Raw genomic sequence first — 25,831 nt, forward strand, 5'->3', positions numbered from 1 at the left:
TCATTCCTCTGAATACTGGGTAGGCAGAGCAATCAGCTTTAGTATCTGGCACAAACTGGCAATCACCATTCCCCATGAGTGCTAGATATCCTTTTACTTATACTGAAATCCTACAGAATCAGGTATGAAAGTATTCCAAAAATACAGGAGAATACTAAAAAATTAAAATTATAATTTTGAGTAACACAGATTTTAAGTAAACCTTGAAAATAGTAATAGTTCTGCAAGTAAATTCTACTTACCTCTTTGCAAACTTGTTGAGGTAGGCTGATTTGTCTGAAGGAAGAAATTTATGATCTTAGGAGAGAGAGGAGAATGTGGAAAATGCCATTGTTATTTTTTTCTAATTATTAATGAAATTACTAGGTTATGACATAAGATTGGCAAAAGTGTGGAATAAGCTAGAGTTCAAATTTGATGGCATGAATATGTTCAGGAGTGGCCTTGGTATGCCACTGTCTTTTAAACTCCAGCATAGTATGTGGGTCTTCTGACTTCACAGGTCTTCTTTAAGTACTACAGAATGTAAGTAGTGTGTTTCAAGCGCTTACAAAAAGTATTGCAATCAGGATTTCAGTGGCTAAAAGTTTAAGTCAAGAGAAATTGCATAATACGCGGTGACGGCCTATAGCCAGCTGGCTGCTCTGCCTCCACACTGCTTCCTGCCGCACTGCCGCTCCGCGGCCCCACGGGCAGCAGGGAGGGCCGGAGCCACCGCCAACCGTGGGCCGGAGCCACCGCCAACCGTGGGGTAAGTGGGGGCGGGTGGGGGTGGGCGGCAGTTTTTGATGGTGTTTAAAGGGCCCGGCGCTGCTTGCAAGCAGCAGTGGGGTCCTTTAAACTAAGCCCCGAAGCTTTCCGAGGCATTCGAAATGCTTCGCAAAGCTTTGATTCAGGATCGGGTCAGATTTGGGAATTTTTCCTGAATTGGATGTCCAAACCGCACACCCCTACTTTCGACAGTAAAAAGTACATATTGAATTATCACAGAAAACATATTTTGAGACCACAACTTTGTGAATATCACCAAAAATTACAATAAATGTTTGTTTATTTTGTATAGTTGGTCACTGATGAGGCTGGCTATGGTTCAGCTGGTTCTTCATAGTTTGAAGAGTTTCTATCCTTTGGTTGGGCACGATCTTTCAGGTAATAGTCTGCCTTTGTAATTAACTGTCTTTTGTAGAACTCCACAACCTATTTTCAGAGTTAGTTATGTGTACCATTTACAGATTCTTCTGGTGTGTTTACTTGTGTATGCTTTATAGTACATATAACTGCTCAGTTAAAGTATTAAACTTTCAAGCTTACTAATGATTTTAAAATTTTTAGAAGACATGTGGCTTAGTTTCTGATGAGTTAGTATAAGCATCCAAGGTTTTGTTCCTTTTCAATAAAAGATATGATTGATAGTTGTGGTAATGGATCAGTATGAAGAGACTGAAGTTTAAAAAAAAAATCTTTTTACTTATTTTCAGGTCTTCCAGTTAGCTCTCCGCTGTGTCATGCAGTTCTAAAGGTACTCCAGCGCTGGGAGCAAGTTCTTATCAGACGACTTGAGATGTTTGGTGGCCCACCACAAAATTACATTTCTGTTCATACTTCGGAAGATGCAACCTCTTCAGGACCTGCACTACTCCGTCACAAAGCACTGCTGGAACCCACAAACACCCCTTTCAAGTAAATATGTACAGCGTCTGAGTTATATTGTTAATATATATAAATTCATTATTTAGCAATGAGTGTGAAATCTGCTTTCTGAGATGCACAGTTTTTTGCATTCAGTAATGTTGGTCAGTTGAAAATTCAGTCATTTTAGTCAAATGGTTTTCAGCTTTTCTAGACTTGGGATCCACCTTTAACCACTAGGTAACAGCATAGAACACATAACTCTGCAAGCAAGTGATGAGGAGCTATGGAACAAGAGAAAAGGAGCTAGAATTACGACCTCACCAATGTCAAGGCCAGAACTGTGGAAGCCAGGGTCAGGAAACATTAGCAGAACACCAATATTATAGTGAAGAACAAGGGAAGAGTCAGAGCCTCTTGAGTAGCCTCGCTGCCCTGCTACTCCTTGTCCATGTGAAGAGCACCAGGAAGCATGGCTCCTTTGCTATCTATGTATGCTCATCAACAGCAGATCTGTCTCAAAAACAGCAAAAATGGTGCCTTTATATGGAGACCTAGCAGGTGAGGTTCTGCAGCTTATCTAAAGATCTTGTCTCTAAGGTTGAAGACCCCTGTCTCAGTCAGTTGCTTATTGTGTAACCTCATGTTGCTTTTTGTAATATGGATTCTAATAGAAGCTTTCAGCATTTGAGTCCAGTGGCACCTTAAAGATCAATAAGACTTTCAGAGCCTAAGTTTTTGAGACTCAGAGCTCTCTTCTTCAGACACAAGTAGGAATAGAGATCCCTGAGCCTTTATATCCAAGGCAAAGGTGGATGGGATGTTACAAGGGAGGGCATCAGGACGCAAAGGTACAGTATAGCTTGATTAAAGCAGAAATTGGCACCTGTAGTGAAGAACAGTGCAACATTAGTGATCATCCTTAAGGATGCACCTTGTAGGCACCATGTTAAACCTGCTGTAAAAGTTGGATTTCCTCACCTAAAAAATGTGAAAAAGTTTTTGTCAGTAAGTACATTATACAGATACTTGGGTATAAATTTGAGGTGTGCAATCCAGATCCAAGATTTGGCGGTTGTGGGGGGGGGGGCAGATTTTGCAGATCTGGCTAAATCCAGCTTTCCTTAATCAAATCAGAGAATCCCAGAACAGAGATCCAGACCCCTGGATAAATTTGGGTAAATGCAGGAAACGTGGCTTTGGCCTCGGTCTGGCTTCTTCATGGGCTTCACCTGTTTTTTTTCCAAAGAAGGGAAGAGGGGGTAAAGCAGAGGCAGGAGGGAAGGGGAGTGAGTGGTCAATCCATGCAGGAACTCTCCTTGTCTGCCTGGCTTCTGTGAGTGACATTGCTTCAGTCGGGCTAAGTTGCAACAGTGTCCCTTGCTTCAGTTTGGTTTGGGTGGAATTCTCTGTTTTGACATGATTCTCTGGGTTAATGTAGATCCTCTTGATTCACTTTGGTCCTGTTGGGCTTCCTCTTGCATTTGGGAGTATACCTTTGGCCACTGGCAGCTTTGCCCTTGTGTGTTTATGCCTGAGAACCTGTTCGGAAATGTTTCTCCCACTGGAAACGTTGGAGAGTGCCTGGACAGCTTCTTTGATGTTCACTGCTAGGGTAAATTTTCAGTTAAATAACAGATGGACAACCCAGTGGAAATATGCACTTAATTTGGCCGTAATAGCATGTCTGCAATGGTACGTTTTTTCTGTGTTTACGGTGGCCAGTATGTGCCTGTGGCCATTCATGTATTTCTTGCAAAACCCGTACTACTATATGAGATTCCCATTTGGGTTAGTGCGTCTAATCATTTTGTTGAGAAGATCCAAACTCCATTTTTTCTGTCGTATTTTGGGTGTTCCAGATTGTGCAGGATACACACCCATGTGCTTAGAAACTGGGCAACTAGAGCCTGGCTTCAGACTTTGAAATTTTAGCTGCACCTTCACTTTATATCTGAATACCCTAGTTACGTGACATAGAAAAAATGAGTTATACAACAATTCTCACCATGTCAGTTAATACTTAGTTGGGTAACCTTTTGCTTTAATTACGGCCTTACAACGCCTTCCCATAGAGTGAACCAAGTTTTTAGTTCTGCAGCTGTTACAATGTGAAACCATGATTGAGTTATTGCTTCTATTAATTGTGTTTATTGCTGGGTTGCTTCTAACTAACCAGTTTCTTTAGTCAGCAGCAGCAACATGACATGGAGCTGAATCTTGTTGAAATATAAATGCTTCATTATCTTGGAAAAGATCACATGTGGAAGGCTTCAGTTTGGGCTCAAGTATTTCATTTATGTATTTTGGGGCATTTATATTGCCATTTATCACGCAAATTCTGCCCACACCTTTTGATGTCATACAACCCCATATCATAACACTAACTGGGTGTTTCACGGTAGGTGTAATGCAATCAGGATGCAAATCTCCAATTCTTCTTCTCACGTATTTTATGCCATCACTACCAAACAGGGAGATTTTGGTCTCATCACTCAAATAACACTGTCCCATTGTTCTGCTGTCCAGTTAACATGGGTTTTAGCCCACTTTAATCTTTTCAACCTTTGTTTGAGAGATAACAATGTTTTTTTCTGTGGAATTGTAGCATTAAGACCAAATTCCTCCAGTCTGCGCCAAACAGTCCTTACACGCCACTTCACATTGAATTGCACCATTTCGTTCTGTATACACCCCGATTATTTTCTTCTGTCACCTAGACTCAGTCTCTCAATTCTTCTATCATCCCTTGTTTGTGTGCACCTGCCTTTACCAGTCTGGTTTTGTAGTGACTGACTTGCCTTATACCTCTTCAAAAATTTAGAAATGCCACCTTTGGTTAAGTTTCTACCAATTTTTCTTTTAATTTCTTCATAACTGTAGCCTTGTTCACTTAATAGTACTATTTTACATCGCTTTCTGGGTGACCAGTCAACTCTTTGTGCCATTTCTTTAATTGTATTACGTTGAATGGCAAATGAAGGAAAGCTGCTTCATATCAACCTAAGCAAGTTGTGCTTCCTTTTCCTGGTTATTTGGCTATAACATTTGATAGAATACAGATAATTGAACAAACTGTTGCATAACATTCTTGATTAAATTATCTTTCCATTTAAATTTTATGGTATTACTCCCCAAAAAAGTGGTGTTATGAGCCATCAAACCTCAAAAATGCACTTTTTCCAAAAGGTTTCCACAATTTTGGCCACTAGTGTATGTAACTGTTCTATTTTTTATTGTAATTAATACTTAATAAAAGTTCTTGACTGCATAGAAACTTACCAGCTTGCCATCATGGGCTGTATAGCCTGTCTCTTGAATGTATTCTCAGTGTGTTGTTCCTGAACCTATCAAAGGCCTTCCATCAGAGATACCTTTCCCTGTCGGTTTGTTCTTTTGTACTAAATAAAAACTATGAATTATGTTAAAAGATTGTATATGAAACATGAAATATTAACAGAATGTGTAGAACACTTTATTTTGCTTTTTTAAAAGAAATTTCATCTTAGGAAGAACATGAAACTCAAGACTTTTTGCAGAAAAGTGTTGAAAATTATTTCTTTGCCCTGTGATCAGTCACCACATTTGACAGGGTGTAGTCTAAGACCCTAAAGCGATCCCATAAAGTAGATGACTATGAGTGAAAGAGAAGATGAAGAAATCAGTAATGTTGTCATCCTTCCTATACTGGAAAGCTTTTACTATTGACTGCTTTTACTTCTGCTTGCACAGTGTCATAGTTTGAAATTCAACCTTTTTGTAAATTTCATAGGGGTAAAGTTGGCCTATGTCTAAATTTAGAATTTTTGTCTAAAGTTGTTCTGCATTTTTGTAGTTCTGGATATTTTGTTCTTTCTCCCTTATGTAGGATGAGTAAAGCAGAAAGAACTTGTGCATAAATTCTTCCCAGGTGGACTGTCTCATCTGTCAGCACTTGTTATAATCTAATTAAAGTACATTGTCCACTAGAAGTGCATGCTGTTCTTACTAGAAACCCTGCTATTTCTGTAGCTGTTTTTAGAGATGTCGTGGTAGAGGATGTTGGCAGAGCAGAAACATAGTCAACTTGATCAGCTTTTATCAAGTATTACTTAATAGATGTCAGCAAGTAGGCAGCTTTTGGAAGAACATTTTAATACATCTTTGGAAGAACATTTTAAAACATCTTTTCATAGGAACCTCTGTTCATACCTCACTAATCCTCATACCACACATTGTGAAACTTCACAGGAAGTATGAAGAAGAAAATCAGGTTGCATTTAGCAGTAAAGGGGAGTGGCTTTCTGCAATTATGCAACTCTCCAACTTCCATGTTCTGTTATTTGAGTAAAAGCTCATATGATGTTTAAGTAGTTTAGTAGTGGCCTTGGTAAAGAAACTGAGAAGGGTAGGCATACTTTCCCCAGCTATTGGAGATAAATTGAAGGTATATCTTGCATTCAGATTCTTTCGCTGGCCTGTGTGGGTATACTTTCCATTGTGTGAGTGCACAGAGAAAGATAATTTGATATAATTGCAATGAAACTTTCAAGAAACTCTGGAAATTAAGTACATGTAATAAATTTATTATGTGTATATCACCAAAAATAATCCATTTGAAATTTATTATACAAAGCACTGATACTACTGAACTCTACATACCTTCCTTTCTTTTTAAAATTTTATCTTTTTAAAATTTGCAGTTCTGTTTGATCTTGTTTGGGAATTGCCAGAATGCTTAGATGTTTATCTTTCAATTACAGATGTGTAAGTCACAGTGCTCTGTCTGTGAAGAGGCTTTGGCAATATCTCATTAAACAAGAAATGGTCCAGGAAACCTTCATCAGAAACATATTTACAAATAAAGGACACTTAAACGAGGTGTGTATATTAATACTTACATATAAAATTACATACTATTAATTATGCCTTTACTTAAAACAATGTTTATCAAACTTTATGACCTTCAGAGCTTTTTCTCTTTCTAAAATTATTCTCTCTTTCAATGTATCCCGTTATCACCAAGAGCCAATCATCTGATGGGTGAAAGTGTAGGAATCCTTGTATGCTGGTAGTAGTATTTGGTCGAGGTCAACATTAAATCCATCAAATTAGTCTCCCTGCCAGCCTTCCACCTGTGGGGGGTTATATAGTCATCTGCCCCCCACGCATGAGGAGCTGCAGGATATCTGTCATGTCTGTGCCCCATCCATGCCATTGCTTGATGCTGACCTGTTGTTCTGAACCAATTTTTCATGCTATAACTTGATGTCATATTGCCAATGCCATAACTGTTTTGCTTTCACAGGCTTATTGAAGCTGCAGGTGTCTTACCTAACGGACTGTGGAAGCTCTCAGTGCTTCTGACTTTGTACACTGTTCACTCCCATGCACTGCTATATTTCAACTTTGATCTCCTGTTTTCTCAGTGTCTAGACTTGATAGTACAAATATGTGAGACGTTCTCAGGATGGGTTCGCGCCAAAAGTCCTGTTTTGCTGATGAGAGGGGGAAGGAGTAAATGTGTGAGTTAAGAGGAAGGGTTTTCCCACATGTTGCCATTCCTGTCAACCTTACTGCTTAGTTGCTTACCTTGTTTCTGAGTAATATTATGGACTTATCTGTAGAAATGATTTGATTCCTGAATAAAACCTTCCAACCAAGAGCCTGGATTCTTGCTGTGATGTTACAGGGGTCTATCTGCCATAGCCTGTCATCCATAGCGTGACATTTTCACAGGAATCCTTTATAATTCCACTGTACCTGTACCCTTTGGAGAATGGCTACCGGGTTCACGTTGTCAGAGCCAGACCCGCGGAATATGGAGCCAGGGGACTCAACTAACCACCCAGACTTGCGACTGGGACCAGGTGCAACTCATGAAGGAAATTCTGGAGAGCTAGTGCCTGCGACTCAACTGAGGATGGACTACCTAATGTACTCAAATACAGAGGAAATGAGGAGACTTGGAGCCGCAGGAACCCTCCCAATGTATTCAGAGCTGGGAGCAGTCCCAAAGAGGAGGGTTACCCATCTTATGTGGACAACTTTACCAACCCCCAGGCAATGGGCACCCCAGACCCAGGAGGAGAAAGTGAGGTGAAGAGGAGCTCTGTTTGGATGCTGCCCGGATGAGACGGGTGCACAACATCTCGATGGAACTGCAGCTGACCTCCATTCCTGAGAAAGAACCAGGGACAGAGCCAATGGAGGACACTCTTTGTTCGGGACATCCCAAAACACGTTCTAAAGGGAAGTAGCGGATATAGCCGCGAGTGGATTAGATCTGTGGTGGGATGAGGAGCTGGGACATTATGTAACCTCCCCACTACAGAGGGATAGTTATTTGCCATGGGGGTTGGAGCCCCCTCTGAATCTCCCTCAAAAAGGAGGGGGAGACCCCGAGTCTTGAAAGGCTCACAGGCAATGGAAAAGCATTTGCCAAGGGCGCTTGTTCCTTGTCCGAGATTCACCAGAACCAGATGATGGGACGGAGTTAAGATGAGAGGATTGTTTGGATTACCTCAGTGAACAGCTCCAAGTGATGAGAAACAACCTGTTGGTGTTAACAGGACTTACAAGGCGTTGGATGAGAAGCGCTGTGGATGCCCAACGTACCCTAACCCCGGTGGATTTACAAATAATGGGGGACCCTGGATTACCCCCGGACAACACGGAGGAAATATCAACACAAGCATTACTTGAGGATTTACAAATACAAGGAGGCCCTGGATTACCCTCTGGCAACGGGCAGAGTTCCCAGGACTCCATAGGTAATGATGGTACCTACACCGTGGACTGGAGCGTGGCCGGGCCATCAGACCCGTTCGGGGGCCAGATGCTGCAACCAAGAGACGAGGACAGGTACGAGACTGTCGAGGCCCAAGTGGCAATGATGAGAGAGGAGTTGGTGCAAACTGCCCAACTAGTAAATGAAATGATGAGCCTTCCGGTGGGACCGGCTGTGAAAATGCAAGGGAGAGCTCCACAGATTGGCCACGGACCAATAAATGCAGTGGGACCAACGCCTTTGGAAAGGGGAAGGCCACTTTTAGTAACTCCTGAACAGTTTATGGGAACTCAAGTAATTCCCCCGACTACAAAGTTTCCGATAGTCACTGGAATGGGGAGAGGGAGATCCGTTCTCCCTCCCACCATAGTAACTGTCTCTAATATACCGCCCCAGGGAGTGGGGGTCAGACCATCTGAGGGAGCACAGCCTTTGATCGTTCCCCCGGTCGTGAGTGGCGCAGGAGTGCCAATTGCCACAACGAGGATGAGAGTGTCAAGGAACCTACAAGTTCAGGCTCCCCCAACAGTTGGGACAGTTCCCATTTTACCACCCCAAGGAAGAATGGGGCCCATGTCAGAGAGTGTCCCACCTGCTGCAACAAGCGCTGGGGCATTAGTTGCCACCACAGAGATGAGGGTTCCCCAAACTGGCCAACCACAGGGGGGCCCTATTGTCATCCCAAAGGGGACAGGATTACAAATGGGCCATCTGCAGCCCAGAGATCCCCCAGTATACCCCCTCAAAGAGTATCGGGGGGTCAAGCACAAACTTTTCAACCACAGCACAGAGTGGTGACTCAAGCCCCTCCTATTGTGTATGGAGCAAATGGGGCACACCAAATACCCTTCATGGCACAGGGCCACATCCAGCCACCTCCCCCCCCCAACGCAGCCCCAATCCAGCAGCTGGCAGGGCATGAGGGAGTAGGAGCTCCTGAGGCGGGACTGCTGCAAGGATGGTTCAAGTTAGAAGCCAGATTTAATAGAAAACTTGAGGACTTTGGATTTTTTGTAGTACAAGCCATGAAATTTTTCCAAGATTGGGGGCATTTGTTTCCAACTGAACACAGTTGAGTGAGCCATTTAGGATCTCGACTGGGGGCCCCAGCAGCCGCATGGTATGTGACTTTACATGAAATGGGAGCACCCGAATTATATAATTTAAATGCTTTTGTGTATTCTTTAAGAGCCCAATTCGAAGACCCGCTGGAAGAGGAAAGAGCCAGAACAAAGCTCAGAACTGTAAGGCAGGGGTCCAGATCCGTATGAGAGTATGCTGCCGAATTCAGGCAATTAGCCACAAAAGTTCATGACTCTCATGAATGAGTTAAAATCGAACTTTTCCAAAACGGACTAAATGCTGACCTGCTAGGTAGAGCACTAATGCAAAATGACCCACCGTCTCTGTTAGGATGGATCCAATTAGCATGCGAGGTCAAAAATAGAAACCAAATGGTGAAACTCGTAGGAATGCAGCAACATGTGGGGCTGAGGAGGCCAACCTTTGCAAACAGGGAACGTACCCCGCTAGGGCCAAGGCCCCCCATCCCAGGAACTGGGAGAGAGTTACGATGGAGACAAGGACTATATTTGAAATGTTGGGAGGTTGGCCATTTCGCAACACAATGCCCTGTACAACCAGTGCCAGGGGGAAGAGGACAAGGCACACCAAAACTCGCGGGGGCTCCTAAACCGCCTGGTCAGACAATGCCTCCGAAGCAGGGGAGGCCTGAAACAGGCTTGGATGCCGATGAGAGTTCCGCACCCTGTAGAACTGAGCCTACCCCAACAGGCATGGGGAGTCATTGGGAAAATAGAATGTATGTAGTCAGTGATGTGGCCAAATACCCCTTGGTACTGGGAAGTCATTAGCTTTGGGACCATGACCCATACAACAAATGCTCCACTGGAGTAGTGACTTTCAAAGGGGATCGTTGTGCAAAACATGCATGGACTAAAGTGTGGGGACGAGAAGCACCCTGACTGTTAGAGACTGTGTTGTTAACCGCTGAGGAGGAAAAAGCCATTCCCCCCCGAATATCATGATTTAAAACAAGTGTTTGATGAAAAAGAAGCTGATTAACTTCCCCCTCATAGAGACATAGACTGTGTTATTGAATTAATTCCAGAGGAAAAGTTGCCTAAAGGAAAGTTGTACTCTATGAGCCCAGCAGAGAAAGGAACGAAGAGAGTTCATTGATAAAAACCTAAAGCGAGGATTCATCTGCCCTACCAGCTCCCCCCATGCTGCACTGGTATTATTTCACAAAAAGAAAGACAGCAGGCTGAGACTGTATACTGACTATCGTGGAATAAATGCTGTGTCCATGTCAAATGCTTATCCCCTTCCTTTGATCAGAGACTTGCTCAGTGTGGTGGCGCAAGGGAAAACATTTTTGAAGCTGGATTTAAAAGATACTTACTTCCGGATCAGAATAAGGGAGGGGAATGAATGGAAAACTGCTTTCAATACCTCCCTGGGGCAGTTCGAATATCTTGTGATGCCTTTCGGCTTGCAGCGGCCGCTGGGTGTGTTTATGAATTTAATTAATGAAGTGCTGCATGAGTACCTGTACAAAGGTGTGGTTGTTTAGCTAGATGACATGTTGATTTATTCTCCTGATAAAGAATCTCATGTGGAATTGGTCAGAAAGGTGCTGACTGCTTTTAAAAAGCACAAACTACCAGTGAAACTGTCTAAATGCAAGTTCCACAAGGAGGAACTGGACTTTGTGGGGTACCAGGTCTCACATCAAGGACTTAAAATGTACCCGGCAAAAGTCCAAGCCACAGTGGGGTAGGAACCCCCCAAAACGAGAATGCAATTGCAGTCGGTTGTAGGGTTCGCTAACTTTTACTGACCTTTCATAAAGAACTTTGCTCAAATCGCTCTCCCCCTAACAGACTTGCTAAAAACCAAGGGGAGGGGAACGCAAGGGGAAAAGCCTAGTGCTAAATTGAATTGGACTGTAGAATGCCAGGAAGCTTTTGAAAAGCTGAAAAAGTTGTTTATTTCAGAACCGGTTCTCCAGCACCCCAATGAGAACTGGAAATTGGTTGTCCAGGTCAATGCAAGTGACACCGCTGTAGGAGGGATCCTTCTACAACTGAATGAAGTGGGGAAATTGTATCCCTGCACATATATTTCTAAAAAATTCTCTGAAACTGCACAATTGGAGCGTATGGGGAAAAGAAGCTTTTGTGCTGAAATTTGCCCTTACCACCTGGCGACATTGGTTAGAGGGGGCTAAAATTCCTTTTGAAGTATGGACTGATCATAAAAACTTAGAAGCACCCCCTGTAAGCTGAACGCCAAACAGTTAAGGTGGGCGGAATTCTTTTCCGAGTTCAACTTCACGTTGAAGCACCTCCCTGGCCAATCAAATTTCATAGTGGACGCACTTTCGCACATGCCCCAACACAACAGCCAGAAGGAGGAGAAAATTGATACAGTTTTCTCAACAGTTCAACTAGGAGGAGCGGTGACGACACGCAGCCAAGCTGCGAAAACACAAAGCAGCATAAAACCTGATCTCTCAGAATGGAGAGAGAGGATAAAAGCTGAAACAGAAAAGGAGGGGGAAAATGTGCCCCAAGCCGATCTGAAACAGGAGGGAGATGGCCACTGGTACAGAATGGGCAAATTATACATCCCAGACAGCCTAAGAAAAGAAATTTTGAAACAATGCCATGATGCCAAAACTGCTGGTGATTTTGGGTATCTAAAAATCCTACACTTAGTACAAAGACAATTTTTGTGGCCAGCTATGAGAAAAGATGTTTCTCAATATGTATCTTCATGCCCAGTGTGCATAATGGGAAAATTTAGGAGGAGGAAACCCCTTGGACTGTTGCAACCCTTAGAAACCCCTCCTAGACCTTGGGCAGTGATTTCAATGGACTTTATCACAGACCTTCCCACCTCGAAAGGATATACAGTCATTTTAGTAGTGGTGGATTTGTTTTCAAAACAGGTTCATTTTATTCCTTGTACTACAATCCCTACAGCTAAGAAACTAGCCAGCCTGTTCAGAAAACACGTGGTCAAACTGCACTCCTTTCCTAATAAGGTAATATCTGACAGAGTTCCACAGTTAATTGCCAACTTCTGGCGGGAGCATCTTAAAATTGATGGACTTGAACAAGGACTTCGCTCTGCCTATCATCCCGAGAGCGACGGGCAATCGGAATGCACAAATCAAGTGCTGGAACAGTTTTTAAGATGCTACATTAACTATCAGCAGGATGATTGGATTGCTTTTCTTGATTTTGCCGAATATGCGTATAACAACTCAATACACAGCTCTACAGGAGCTACTCCTTTTAAAATAGTACATGGGTATGAAGGAAATACCTTGCCTTTTGCTACAACCCCTGGATCACAGCAACCAGGAGATCTAGAGGAATGGTGGACTAATTAAACTTCCCAATGGGGAATCATACAAAAGACTTTGGACAAAGCAAAAGAGGACTATAAGAAATTTGCTGACAGAAAATGCTTTGAGCAATGAAAATTGCAACCAGGAGACTTTGTATATATTTCCACCAAAAACATTGAAAGGGGAGCAACCTAGAAAAAATTGGGGTGGAGTTATTTAGGACCTTTTCCTATAAAGAAATTAATCAACTAAGTAACTGTAGAAGTCAAGCTCCCCAAGAATTTAAGACAAATCCACCCAGTATTTCACTTCAGCTTTCTGAAAAAGGCTCCCCCGCCTGACCAGTGGCATCCAGAACGGGGGGTCCCACACCCAGTGCTGATAGATGGACATATTCATTATGGAGTAGAGGAAATCCTGGATTCTAAAGTAAAGCACAACAAACGTTTCTATCTAGTCAGGTGGAAAAACTTTGATGAATCTTCCAAAGAACGGGTGGAACAATCCCATATGAATGTTCCTAGACTTATTTCAAAATTCCACAAATGTTATCCTGATAAACCTGGCCCTTGAGACGAGGGGCCGCCTTTGGGGAGGCAGTAGCCTGACACTATCAACCCACACCTTCACTCTGTTTTGTAAGATTTGTGATTTAATTGTTATGCCTGTGTTTTTGTTTTTGTTGTAACCCACCCTGAGCCCACTTGTGGGAAGGGCAGACTATAAATTAAATTAATAATAATAGTAGTACATCTTGCTGCTGCACATGAGTATCTGAGAGTAAGGGTGTAGGGATATTAGAGATGATCTCTCATTCCTTCTTTACCTTTAATTGTAAACTTGACAATTAAATCAAGCTACTTGTCTGTTACCCACATACTTTAATAACTTAATTGCTTACAAAGATCACAAATACTTTACTCTCAGAGGTTTTCATTATACATTAATGTTCTGTCCCCCACCTGATTCATCTCAGTAATTTGATGGCAATCCATAAATTGTTTATTCTATTCTGATCCTTCGTCTCTTTAATTTGGTGTGGCACACTGGCCTGTTGCTCATCACTCTGTTAGATTTATCTTCCATTTGTAATACATTATTCATGTTCTATTTATCATCTTCCACTTTTCTTCCACCTTGACTGATTTATTTTAAATATAATATGAGCCATTAGAAATTATGCATCAGAAAAATCAGGTTTGGTTGTCTCTTCTAAACATCTAGCTTTGGCCCAGTACTACATTGCTTATAGAAGTGCATATAAATATATATCTGTAATGTATTCAGCTTAGTGTACATCTATAATGTAATAATGGGAGTTCCTGTACACAAGTGTACTGCTAACATTCTATGAAAAATAAATTATTATTTCTACCACATAGTACAGCAAAATCCATATCAAGGCAATGGAATGATGATGACTTGCATCAGCTGTTGTAAAAAGCAAAACCATTTATAATGTCTTAGATCATATTCTACATTCAAGTCATCGCTTTCTGCTCACTTTATTAAGAATCATTTCTAGATTCTGTGGTAGCCTCTGACAGTGAATGACAGAGTCCCACTAATAGGGGGTATAAATCAACTTTATGATATATTCTTTGGTGTTATAAAACAATTATAAGCCATTGATCTAGAGGAGTTAGCTGTGTTAGTCTGTAGTAGCAAAATAGTAAAGAGTCCAGTAGCACCTTTAAGACTAACCAACTCTTACTGTAGCATAAGCTTTTGAAAGCCACAGCTCTCTTCATCAGATGCATGGAAGGTATGAAGAAACTGGTCAGAGATATATAGGTGGTGAGGGGAGGGGGGAGAGGGTGCTGAGAGTAAGGGTCTGGTAAATGTAAATAAGTTACAAGAAGTCATGAAAGAGGTGGAATGCACAATCCAGGCTGGGTGTGACCCCCCTCCCCTCCATGACAGAATCTGAATAGAATGCCTGAAGGCAGTTACTTTTGATAATGAGATAACCATTCATAGTCTCTATTCAATCCAAGTCTGATTTATAAACCAGATACCTTGAATCCATAATGTAGATGCCATCCAGTCTGTTTAGTATAAAAATGATTATTAGCAGTGTGTGCTATCTTCTTCCTGAAATGGAGAATTCAGCTGTTATTATACATGCTATTTAAGGCTAAGGACATTTTTACATGCTTCTGAGAGAATGCAATAAAGAATAGACTTCAGCTCTATAGGTAATAAGAGTGGATATAATAAGCAAGCCAGTAACTAGGGTTATTTTTTCCACTTTCTTCAAGATATATTTTAATATGTATGCCAGATTAGACAAAAACAATTGCCAATCACAGTTGTTTTTGAAGGGAAATACTGAAAAGGTATATCGGTGTTTGAAAAGGTCTGTTATTTTGGCTTTGAAACTTGCTTTGCTGAATTAAAGTTCATAATTTGTAATGTAATTATTTACCTTGCAGTCCAGAATTCATGTTATGTCTGATGCTGTCTTTTGTCATGTGATTTTTCTTTTGGTATAGTCTTTAGAAGAGCAAAATGAACCTATCAAAAGTACCACAGTTGAAGAACATGGAATTAAGGTATATATGGTACTAGCAGAAACTGTGGTATGGGAAAAATATATATCTTGCTTACAAGACACTATTATGTGTTGTTTCTTTTAAGATAATTCTGTAATATAGTCTATTGACATATATTATGGGCTTGGATCCTGTGAATGAGTTTTGTGCATGGTAGATAGTCTGTGTTGTAGAGTGCACCTCCAATTCCACTACTGTTTGTGCAAGAGTCCATTGAAAACCTTTGATCTTATGTAAATGGAAGTTGTAATGGAAGAGAAAGTGGGCACCTCAGCAGAGACTCTAGCATGCAAAGAATTTGTTCATAGGATCCAAGTCAAAGAATAAAGGATGCTTAGAAAGATGAATTCTGAAGCATTATGGCCCCCAGTTAAGTACTATACTTGTACTTAATGTTGGATCCTCACTTAAAATTGAAGTGATCTAAACTTTCCATAAGATATTTCCATTCTTCAGAATTTATAAATAAACTTTTATGAAGTGTTTTCCAGAAGGACGGTCAATCCAGATAAGTAAGGATAAATAGATTTGTTTTAAAGATGGAAGAGAGTTGTAAATAAGATAGAAGAGCATTCCAGTGGCAGGGGACTGTGAGGGAACAAAGGTAGGAAATAGAAAATATATAGTTAAACTCTGAGATTGATAACCTGTGGAATGAAATTATAAGTATAATCTATTTATTAAGAATATTTCTATGCCCCCCTCTTCAGAGTCCTGCTTGAGGTAGCTTACAGTTAAAATCACCACAATTCAAAAAAGCCATTAAAAACAAAAAGAACATATAAACCAAATGAAAATTATTGATGTAGTATAGCAATAGTGACACCATGGAACAGGAGAAGGCAGCATGGTATAGCCTAGTCTCGTCAGATCTTTGAAGCTACGCACGGTCAGTATTTGGATGGGAGACCACTAGGGAAGACTCTGCAGAGGAAGGCAGTGGCGAACCACATCGGCTTTTCACTTGCCTTGAAAGCCCCAACAGGTTGCCGTAAGTCAGTTGTGAGTTGATGGCACTTTACACATACAAACACACCATGGAACCCTTTAAAACTGTACGTACTTTAAAGTGAAGATTGAGTAGGAAGTTGAAGAAACTTTTCAAAAGGATAGTATGAGTTGAACACTTAAGCAGAAGATCATACAACAGTATCAGGCACTAATTTAATGTGTAAAGAGCTACAAACAACATATTCACGGAAGGGATTTTTTGCCACCTGCTCCCTCTTACTGATGTTCCCTCTATAGTCCCGAAAAGCCATTTTTGAGGGCTAGAATGGCTCAGACATGGGCATGATATGCCATGAAAAGAGGAAATCCACAAAATGTCCCAGCTGCAAACTTTCTTGGTTAGCAAGTTTTTAGGATCCAACTTTTTTCTGGGCAGTTGAGTGGTTGATCTTGGACATTTTATATATTTCCTACGTGTTTTCATAGGTAAACATGTTTACATTGTCTTTGTGTTTTCATTAATTTCTCATTTTACCAAGTAATTGAGAATTAAATGTAAGAATAATGTGACAATGAATGTTTCTAAGGTACATGGGATCTGTAATTACTAATATAAGCTTCTACTGAATTAGCTCTATAGGACTATTGCAGTTTAGCTTAAAATGAAGAGATAATGATTCTACTTTAACAGGAATTATTTGCTTTGTTTTTAAAAAAAATACAGGTAGAGAATGATATGGGATATCCAGGAAGTAAGGCGAGAATCATCCATAAAGAATCTGACATTGTTACTGCTTTTGCTGTCAATAAGGCAAGTATAGAGCACTTTTTCCCCTACAGTGCACTGAATGTTCTCCCTCTGAGGCGGAGGACATCTTGAAGATGGGTGATTCCCACCCTCTGTTCAGGGAGGTAGGAACTGAGTTGAACTTCCTGTCTTCCCAGTGGGTGTCACCCTTTCCTTCCAGGTTTGTTCCTGTCTAGACAGGGACAGCAACTGTGCTGTACTGCTCTACTGTCTTCCTTGCGATCTCTTTAATTACTCCTCTTCTTCTCTAATTCTAATCTGTTATACTTTATTTTTTCTCCTTCTCTCTGCCCGTCTGGCCTTCTCCTGGTGGCTTGGCTAGCCACAGGGAAGTTTTCTCCTTACTTTCCTGCTCTCTTGGCTGTGGCAACGGCCATCTTTTCTCGCAAGTCTCAAGGAGCACTCCATTAACATGGAGACCTCCATGGCAGACGGCTTCTTATCAGAAGGAAAGAAAGCAGCTGGAGGTCTTGAAGGCCCTGAAGTGCACCAGGAAGAGGAGCCATGCCCAATCGGATAAAGGCAGCCACTAGCTAGCATTTCACCTCCAGACGACAGCATGGCAGCCACTCACGGCCTAACCGGTGAATCATTGGCCTCATATAGCGTGGCAGGCACTCATACATTAGCCAATGTATTACCCTCCACCTCACGATCTGGAGGCAGCCGCAGAGTGGTGCCATCCATGTACCACATGTACCTTTGGCTTTGTTGAGATCCATTTACCACAGCCAATCCAAATGGGCCAAATCCAGCAAGTCCAAATCAGGCCATTCTGAGAACAGCGAGCACTCTCACTTCCAGATCCCACACTCATCGGAGAGGGAAGAGCCATGAGTAATGCACAAAGATTGGGATCCCTGGCTATGTCATCAGAACTCCTAAACTCCCTTAGACAGGTCATGAGGGAGGAAATGGCTAGACTTCAATGCAGGATAGAGGATGACAACAGTTTACATGGTGGCCATTTCTGGACTCACCAAAGATGGCAATCTTGCCAACAGACTGGGAAGTGGCTGCAGAGTGGGTCCCCACATCCCAAAAGCCAATCAGTGGGTACAGGACACAGCAAGAGCCAGCCAGATAGTCTTGGCAAACCAACAGTAGGAACAACCCCAGGGTCCAGCGCTGATGAGGATGGAGGATGCAACCAGGTCAGGCACTGTGATTTTATCCCCAGATCTCCTAAATTTTATTACTTAACTATGAGAAGGTATTGCCAAATTTGTTATCAGAGCACTGAGGGAAGAGACAGGTCTCCCTCCAGTTCTTCGTTCAACACTCCCCCACTACAGGTTGTAGAAGGGGTGATTTTCTTACAAAGGGAATCCTAACAGGCCTATTAGCTAGAGAGGAAACCTATATCAGAAAAAAAAGACAGTGATCTCTCTCAAGGAGAATCTGAAACTTATATAGTCAGTGAAGTTTTTTTTCTCTTTGTTGGCTTCATATATGTCCACACTCCCCCCTCCCCCGGAAATGGGGACAGCTCTCCCCAGGGTTCTCAGTTCCTTTTTAATCAGCACTGGGTAATTTTATTCAGCAGAAACAAATAGAAGAGCACAAGGCCTAGCACAGACCTCACTTAATGCAGGCCTCCCCTAGCAGTCCTTCAGCCCACTTTCACAGACATGAGTAAACCCTGGACTGGAGTAAAACTGCTCCAGATCTTAGTATCCTGGGACTAACATATGAAACAGACTCCACAGCATTATAATTGCCACTGCTGGGAGAGAGAGAGTTCTTGTTGCAATTGTTCAGCCTGTCCCCAGGATTAGTCCTTCAGCCCACTCTTGCAGACACGAGTAAACCCTGGATTTACTCCAGTTCTTAGTGTCCTGGGACCAACATAAAACATGAACCAGACTCCACAGCATTACAGTTGCCCCTGCTGGGAGAGAGTTCTTGTTGCAGTTGTTCAGCTCTTCTAACAAGAGTGTAGTGGTTGGAATGTCAGGCTAGGATCTCGGAGATCCAGATTCCATTGCTATTAGGGTTCCCAGGTGCCCGCCAACAGTGGGCAAACTCCTAGGGGTTTGCCACCTTGCCCGCTGCCCTGCTAGTAGTCGGTGGGAGATGGCAAGCACCCAGAGGTTGCCCGCCACCAGCAAGCACCTCAGAAATGAACACTGCATTTGCGCTCCTGACAGGCATGGCAGTGTCACTTCCAGAAGTGACATCGTCATGCAGGGAGCATTCCTGCACTTCATTTGGGGCTTATTTGGGCCCCGAACAGGCCGAATCAGCCCCACATGGAGTGTAGGAGCACTCCCGTGGCCAGCACAGCAGTGTCACTTCTGGCAGTGACATCATTGCACAGGCGCCAGAGCGTGTGTGTATGATGAGGACTTCGCTGCCAGGACGAAGTAAGTGCCAGGTCCCCCTCCCCCCGGCGGGAGGGTATAGGGACCTGGCACCCCTAATTACCATGCTGCCTGGGAGGATTGCCTGTGACCTCAGGCCTGTTGCTTCTCTAGGCCAGGCCTGCCTTGTGGGGTCTTTTGTGTGGATGGAATGGAAAGGTATGAAATGTTATATCCACCTTGAGTCCCCACTGGAGATGAAAGCAGAGGTCTAAAAATACTCCACAACCATCCTTCTACTTAGAAAGAGTGCCTTAATTTTAATTGAATTGACTGCTGACAGGGTCTCTGCTGCAACCCTTAGCAATTTATTCTCCATTCTTGTGACCATCACTATTGTTGATGGCCTGCAGATTAAATAGCACTTCCTCTCTATCCAGTCACTGTGGACAATGAATGCTGTAAACTCTTAGCCTATGTGGGAACCAGAACTCCCCTGTTGCAATTCTTTTTCCTTAAGCTGTTGTTCAGCAGGTTTTTATGGCCTTTCTACTATCCCCTTGAAGGGAACATGAAACGTGTTTAACACTGTCCAGGAACATAAAGGGCATGGGCCAAAGTGTTATGTATTGAGGCCATTAAACATCTCTAATAGCAGACTGCTTCTTTGTAGAAAAGATAAAGGCCCAGTGGCATCCTAAGAGCTAACATTTATTTGCTATGAGTTGTGAGTTAGGTTTATTTCTTCAGGTATCTATGTGTTTCATAGTGACAGTTGATGTGACTTCACAGAGACTCTGAATCCTTCAGTCCAGATAGACAACACTCTTGTCACAGGTAAGTACAACCCTGCTTTCTCATGCTTCCACTCCCTTGAAACAAGGGGAAAAGGAGTATACTCCACATTCTTCACAGTCCTAAAGAAGAACAGAGATAAGGGAATGATACTAGACTTGAAATATATCAAGTTTATCAAGCTGATGCACCTAAGATTAGAGACAATGAGATCCATTACAGAAGAGAGCTGCTGTAGCATAGGAGTTAAGTGGTTGGACTACAAATCAGCACTCTGCTGATTTGAATCCCATGACTGCCATGAGCTCAGCAGGTGGCCTTGGGGAAGCCACTCCACTCAGCCCCAGCTCCCCAGCAGTATTGCAGGGATAATAATAACATTGACTTGTTCACAGCTCTAAGTGGAGCACTAATCTGTCTAGAAGAGCAATATATAAGAAACATTAAACCCTGCTATGGAGAGCCTGTGGCTCAGCAGTGGACCCTCTGCATGCAAGGCAAATGACACTGACCAAGTTAATGGGCCTACTCATTTCCAACATGGACGCCACCCGACGGGGCCATTTACACACGAGACAACTACAACAGTTGCTCAGACCTTTTCAGTTCCAAATCGTGACTAAAATAGAGATTTTTTTTAAAAAAAATTATTTATTTTCAATTTTTATTCCGCCCTCCCCACATTTCCAGCAGGCTCAGGGCGGATTACAAGATACATAAAGGTTAAAATATATAAAACAATTACTATAATTAACGATTCTAAAAACATCTCATTTACACAGTTAAAATACAATTATAAATATCAGCATAGCGGTACAGAATTCGACTGATCAAAAATTTAAAACAACTTCAGAGCACCTCTGCCTTACCCATCCAAGTCCCCGCCAGCTTGCTGTGGTAGACCAAGTGGGCCAACCTGTTACAGGGAAAACAGTACAGCCATTCAACTCCAAAACAGATATCGATGGTCGCCAGCCTTCTTGGGTGGGAAGCCATTCTGGAGGGATCCCCAGTACAAAGTAAGTTGTCAGCGGTGGAGAAGAACTTCCTGATCAGTTTCCTGGAACTCAGGACAATATATCTGGCTCTGCTGCACTTCGGCCCACAGATGGTGGCCCACCATATTTTGTTAAGGGAGGACAATGTTTCTTCCAAGGTCTACGTCAACAACCAAGGGGGATCCAGATCAATATTGCTACGCAAAGAGGCCTTACGAATCCTTTCCTGGGCAGAAATAAATCTGGTCTTCATCAGAACTAAGCACATCAAGGGCATGCTAAACGTTCAGGCAGCTTGGCTCATCAGGCAACTCATTCAAGAGGGAGAATGGTTGTTGAGGCTGGGCCTATTTCACCTCATCACAACACATTTTGGTTTTCCTCAAGTGTACCTGTTCATATCCTCGATAAATCACCAAGTGGACCGGTTTTTCTTGGTACATCCATCTGGAAGCAAAGGTGACAGATGCATTGACAGCCTAGTGACCATGGCTTGTGCTGTATGCATTTCCACCCACTCCAGTTCTTCCAGAACTTCTAAGGAAGATCAGAACAGACTGCCGACATAAAAATAGTGGCCCTGTTACTGGCCCAGACACCCGTGGTTCTTGTCCTACAGCAGTGGTCAGTTCTTCCTGCCATTGACTCTACCAGTACACCCAGACTTGCTTCAGCAGGGCCCAGTATGGCACCCTTATCTGAAATGGTGGAGATTGAATGGAGGGATTTCACATGGTTAGGATGCCCACAGGAAGATGCCAACACAATATTGGCTTCCCGAAGATCTTCCACTACTAGAATTTGTCCTCCTTTTTTATGCAGCACGGTCTTACAAGTGGCCTTAGAGCAGCAACTCTAAGGTGCCAAGTAGCAGTCCTCGCGATGGAGCTGCCACTCTATAAAAACCTCAGCCTCGCTAGGCACCCTCACATAAGCAGATTCCTCAAGGGCTCCTCCCTCATGAACTCTCCCCCAACAGAGGTTCCCTACATGGAGGCTGCATATTGTTTTATCTGTCCTCACTAGACCACCCTTTAAGCCCATCAAAGAGATCTCAAGTGGCTTCAAATGAAGACCTTGTTCTTTACGGTGGTCATGTCGGCAAGAAGAATCTCAGACCTAGGGGCTCTACCACTGTGCCCCAATCTCTGCGTGTTCCACAAGACAAGGTAGTGTTGAGACCGAATCCCACCTTCATCCCTAAGTGAACATCCATTTCCACAGAAGCCAGGACATATACCGACCTTCCTTTTGTCCAAATCCATCTCACCCCAAGGAAAGGACATGGCATACCTTGGACGTGAGGCATGCTCTATGATTTTTTCATATCTAGGACAGAGGAAATTCGAAAGTCTTCCTCATTGTTCATATCTTTAACCACCCTGAACATAAGGATGAAGATGTCAAGAGCAGCCATTAGCTGGACTCTCAGAACATGCATTGCAGAAGCATACAACCTCCAAAATCTCAACGTCCCTATGGGAATTACGTCACATTCAGTATGCAGCGCCACAACCAATGCAGTGCTCACCAAAAATGCCACAGTAGAAGGGACATGCAGGGCAGCCATGTGGTCTTCCCTCTCTGCCTTCGTCAGACATTATAAACTAAACACTTATGACTCTGCAGCTGCAGTGTTTGGCAAGAGAGGCCTGCAACATGTACTATGACCAGAGGACGATGACCCACCCAAAGGATAAGGACACTGCTATGGGAAGTTCCATCTTCAAAATGTCCTCCACCTCAGAGGGAGAACGGGCCATTGGATACTCACCATGAAGAGTCCTTCTCCTCAGAGGAAAGGAGGACATCTGGTCCGTCCTGCAGTCATCATACAAAAAAAACAAAAACCACATTATCTCTTGCACATTATCGCTTGCACTTCCTGTTTTTCCATGCTTAATCTGTCATGTGCATCTATCCTATAAACATTCTTCAGTTATTCAGGGTTTTTTCTCTTACTATTAGTTTAACATTATTTATTGCTTTCGGAATCACCAAACTGAAAGGAAAGGGTGAAACCCTCTTAGAAGACAGGAAGTTCAACTCAGTTCCCGCCTCCCTGAACAGAGGGTAGGAATCGCCCATCTTCAAGATGTCCTCCTTTCCTCAGAGGAGAAGGACCTTTCATGGTGAGTATCCAATGGTCTGTTTTGAATTGGTGTTATGATAGGCCCATAAAAAGAGAGGGTAGCTGCACTTGTAGTAGTCTCAAAGATTTTTTAATTGTCAGATCTTAGAAAGTAGAAGCCTTCAGTTCTTGCTCTTGCTCTATTCATTCTGAAAGCATTAAAAACATAATACTCCTTCATCCTTGCAGTAGTCTCTGCCATCTTCAAGAGACTTGGTGTGAATGTTTGAAATGGAGCTTTGGGGGCAGAGCTTAATTTATAAAACAACTTTCCATTAAGTTGCACACACCAGTGCTAACCCAGAAGCTTAAAGCAGGCAGGATGGTTATCCCAGTCATGTCCTGGTTGTTGCTGATCACTTTTGGAAGTGAGCATTGAACAGGGGCCTGCTCCAGTAAGGATGTTATATTAACTGCTACACCCTCCTGTCGAAGGGGAGGACTATATTGTCGTGGTCAGTGCCATACATGCTACTTACTATATGAACCAGACAGTCAGATCAAAGAGCTAGTGGGTTTCTGGAATAGAGAGGTTCTTCATCTATTTATATGATTGCTACTGTGTGCCTCACCCTTGTGTTGCTTCACATTTATACCAGAGCTAAGGTCTTGAGAAGCTGATAGATAGATGGTGGAAGGTCAAGACGAATCCAACAAACACAAGTTAGAGCCCATTTGACAGTCCATTCTGCCTAAATTGTGTTGGCTGTGTAGTGTTGTCTAGAAATGCTGTTCAGAGTGGTAAGATGATTGTTATATCTGGTCCAGAAGGATTTCTGTGGGGACAGTTCTCCCTCAGTCTATAGCCTTTTTTGTTGTAAATATAGAAGAAGAAAAATGCTATCAGTTTTTTGTCCAGGTTGCTTGAGAAAGAATAGGTTGGCGAATCTGACACCACCAGCTCACCTACATTTTATGTTTAGCATATAATTAATCTCCATTTTATATTTTGAATCTCGTAAATAGCTCATTTGTTCAAATTCTTGATAGATATCATGATACCTACTTAATTATGTGTGGAAGTATTACGGTCAATAATGCTGTTCAATTTAACATCATCAGATCTCACTCCATGGACCCCTACCTGTGATGCCAGGGCCCACCTAGTGAGTCTTGGGGTTTAAGATGATGGCTACAGGCCTGCTGGGTCTCTTGGAACAAATAGAGGAACTCTCAACAGCTCACTGTGACTAGTTTTCTAGGCACTTTACCAATGAAAATGTTCACATCTGCTTTGACTTAGACTCTACTTTAACAAAGAATGTTCCCAAAGTACCTCCTTGCAAAGTTCATATGGACACTAGTCAATTCATTGATTCTGCTGACATGGACAAGATTCTTGGAGAAGTGTGGCTTGCCTACTAGATCCCTGTCTTTTATGGTTGGAAAAACCGACCACAAGTAACATAACACAATTAAGCCAATTATAAACAGTTCCATGTAACAAAGAGTAATGTCATCTGCCTTAAAGCTGTGCATTGCGAGACAGTTATTGGGAAGAAAAAAGCCTGGTTTGGTGGTGTTGCTGATATGAGTAATTATAGGTTGTCTCAGACTTTTCTTTTTCAAGAACGAACTCGAGGTTATCAGGATACTTTTCTGTCTACTTTCTCTGCTAGCTATGGCACATAAATCGTCTCAGTTCGCGTCTTAGATGATCTACACTAGTGACCAACATAGGAACTTCCTGTTAATCCTTCTGGATTTTTCATCAACCTTCATTACCATAAATCAAAGTATCCTTCTAGACTGCCTGACAAAGACAGCTCTGGGTAGAATTGTCTTCTGCTGGCTGAGTTCATTTCTAGCTGGCAGATTCCAGAAGGTGGTTGTGATAGACTACTGTTTGACTCTATGGTTTTATATACAAATGAATATTTTGTTTTGAGGTAGTAATGAAATTAAATGTGTTTTTAACATTAAACATTATTTTTTTCTTACAATTGTGTTGCAGGCCAACAGAAACTGTATTGCTATAGCTTCCAGTCATGACATTCAAGAATTAGATGTTTCTGGAATTCTAGCTACACAAATTTACACTTGGCTTGATGACGACTTAGAAACAGAAGCTAAAGGGTACTATATTTTAACCTTTACCATTTGCCTGTATCTCTTGTTGTTGACTTTACATTATTTTCAGAACTCAGCTAGTTCATTAGAATACCCTGTTTGTTCCTCTGATGCCCTCTGCCAAGCTTTTTCCCACACTTGCATATTTTGACTTAATTTCCTCTTTCTATTCTACTTACTCTGCCACTACTTTTTTTAAATTTTTATTGGATGGGTTTACAAACATAAACATAAAAAACATTATCATTATCCACCCCATTACATTTTCCTCCATCCTCCCCCCCCCTTCTTCTGGTGACTCCCCACAGTTTTCCATACCCAACTTAATCTAAAAAGTAATATAAATTCTTAAAATCTATAATATATATCTATATTATACATACTAATCAAATCTCTTTACTTATCTTAACTATCTACACTAACTATATTGCTTATCTTAAT

General features: G+C 42.3%; 1 protein-coding gene across 3 annotated transcripts in view; it reads left to right on the forward strand.

The window, feature by feature from the left end:
- Positions 1-25,831, forward strand: part of DMXL1 (Dmx like 1) — a 129,297-nt gene that overhangs the window by 65,562 nt on the left and 37,904 nt on the right. For all 3 annotated transcript variants that reach the window (XM_054986305.1, XM_054986306.1, XM_054986304.1), the window contains 6 exons: positions 1,064-1,149; positions 1,479-1,680; positions 6,372-6,489; positions 15,275-15,334; positions 17,010-17,096; positions 25,275-25,396. In XM_054986305.1, the coding sequence (XP_054842280.1) occupies positions 1,064-1,149; positions 1,479-1,680; positions 6,372-6,489; positions 15,275-15,334; positions 17,010-17,096; positions 25,275-25,396 (675 nt within the window). The remainder of the gene's footprint in view (positions 1-1,063; positions 1,150-1,478; positions 1,681-6,371; positions 6,490-15,274; positions 15,335-17,009; positions 17,097-25,274; positions 25,397-25,831) is intronic.

This window comes from Eublepharis macularius, chromosome 8 (assembly GCF_028583425.1).
Source record: "Eublepharis macularius isolate TG4126 chromosome 8, MPM_Emac_v1.0, whole genome shotgun sequence".
Lineage (NCBI taxonomy): Eukaryota > Metazoa > Chordata > Lepidosauria > Squamata > Eublepharidae > Eublepharis > Eublepharis macularius.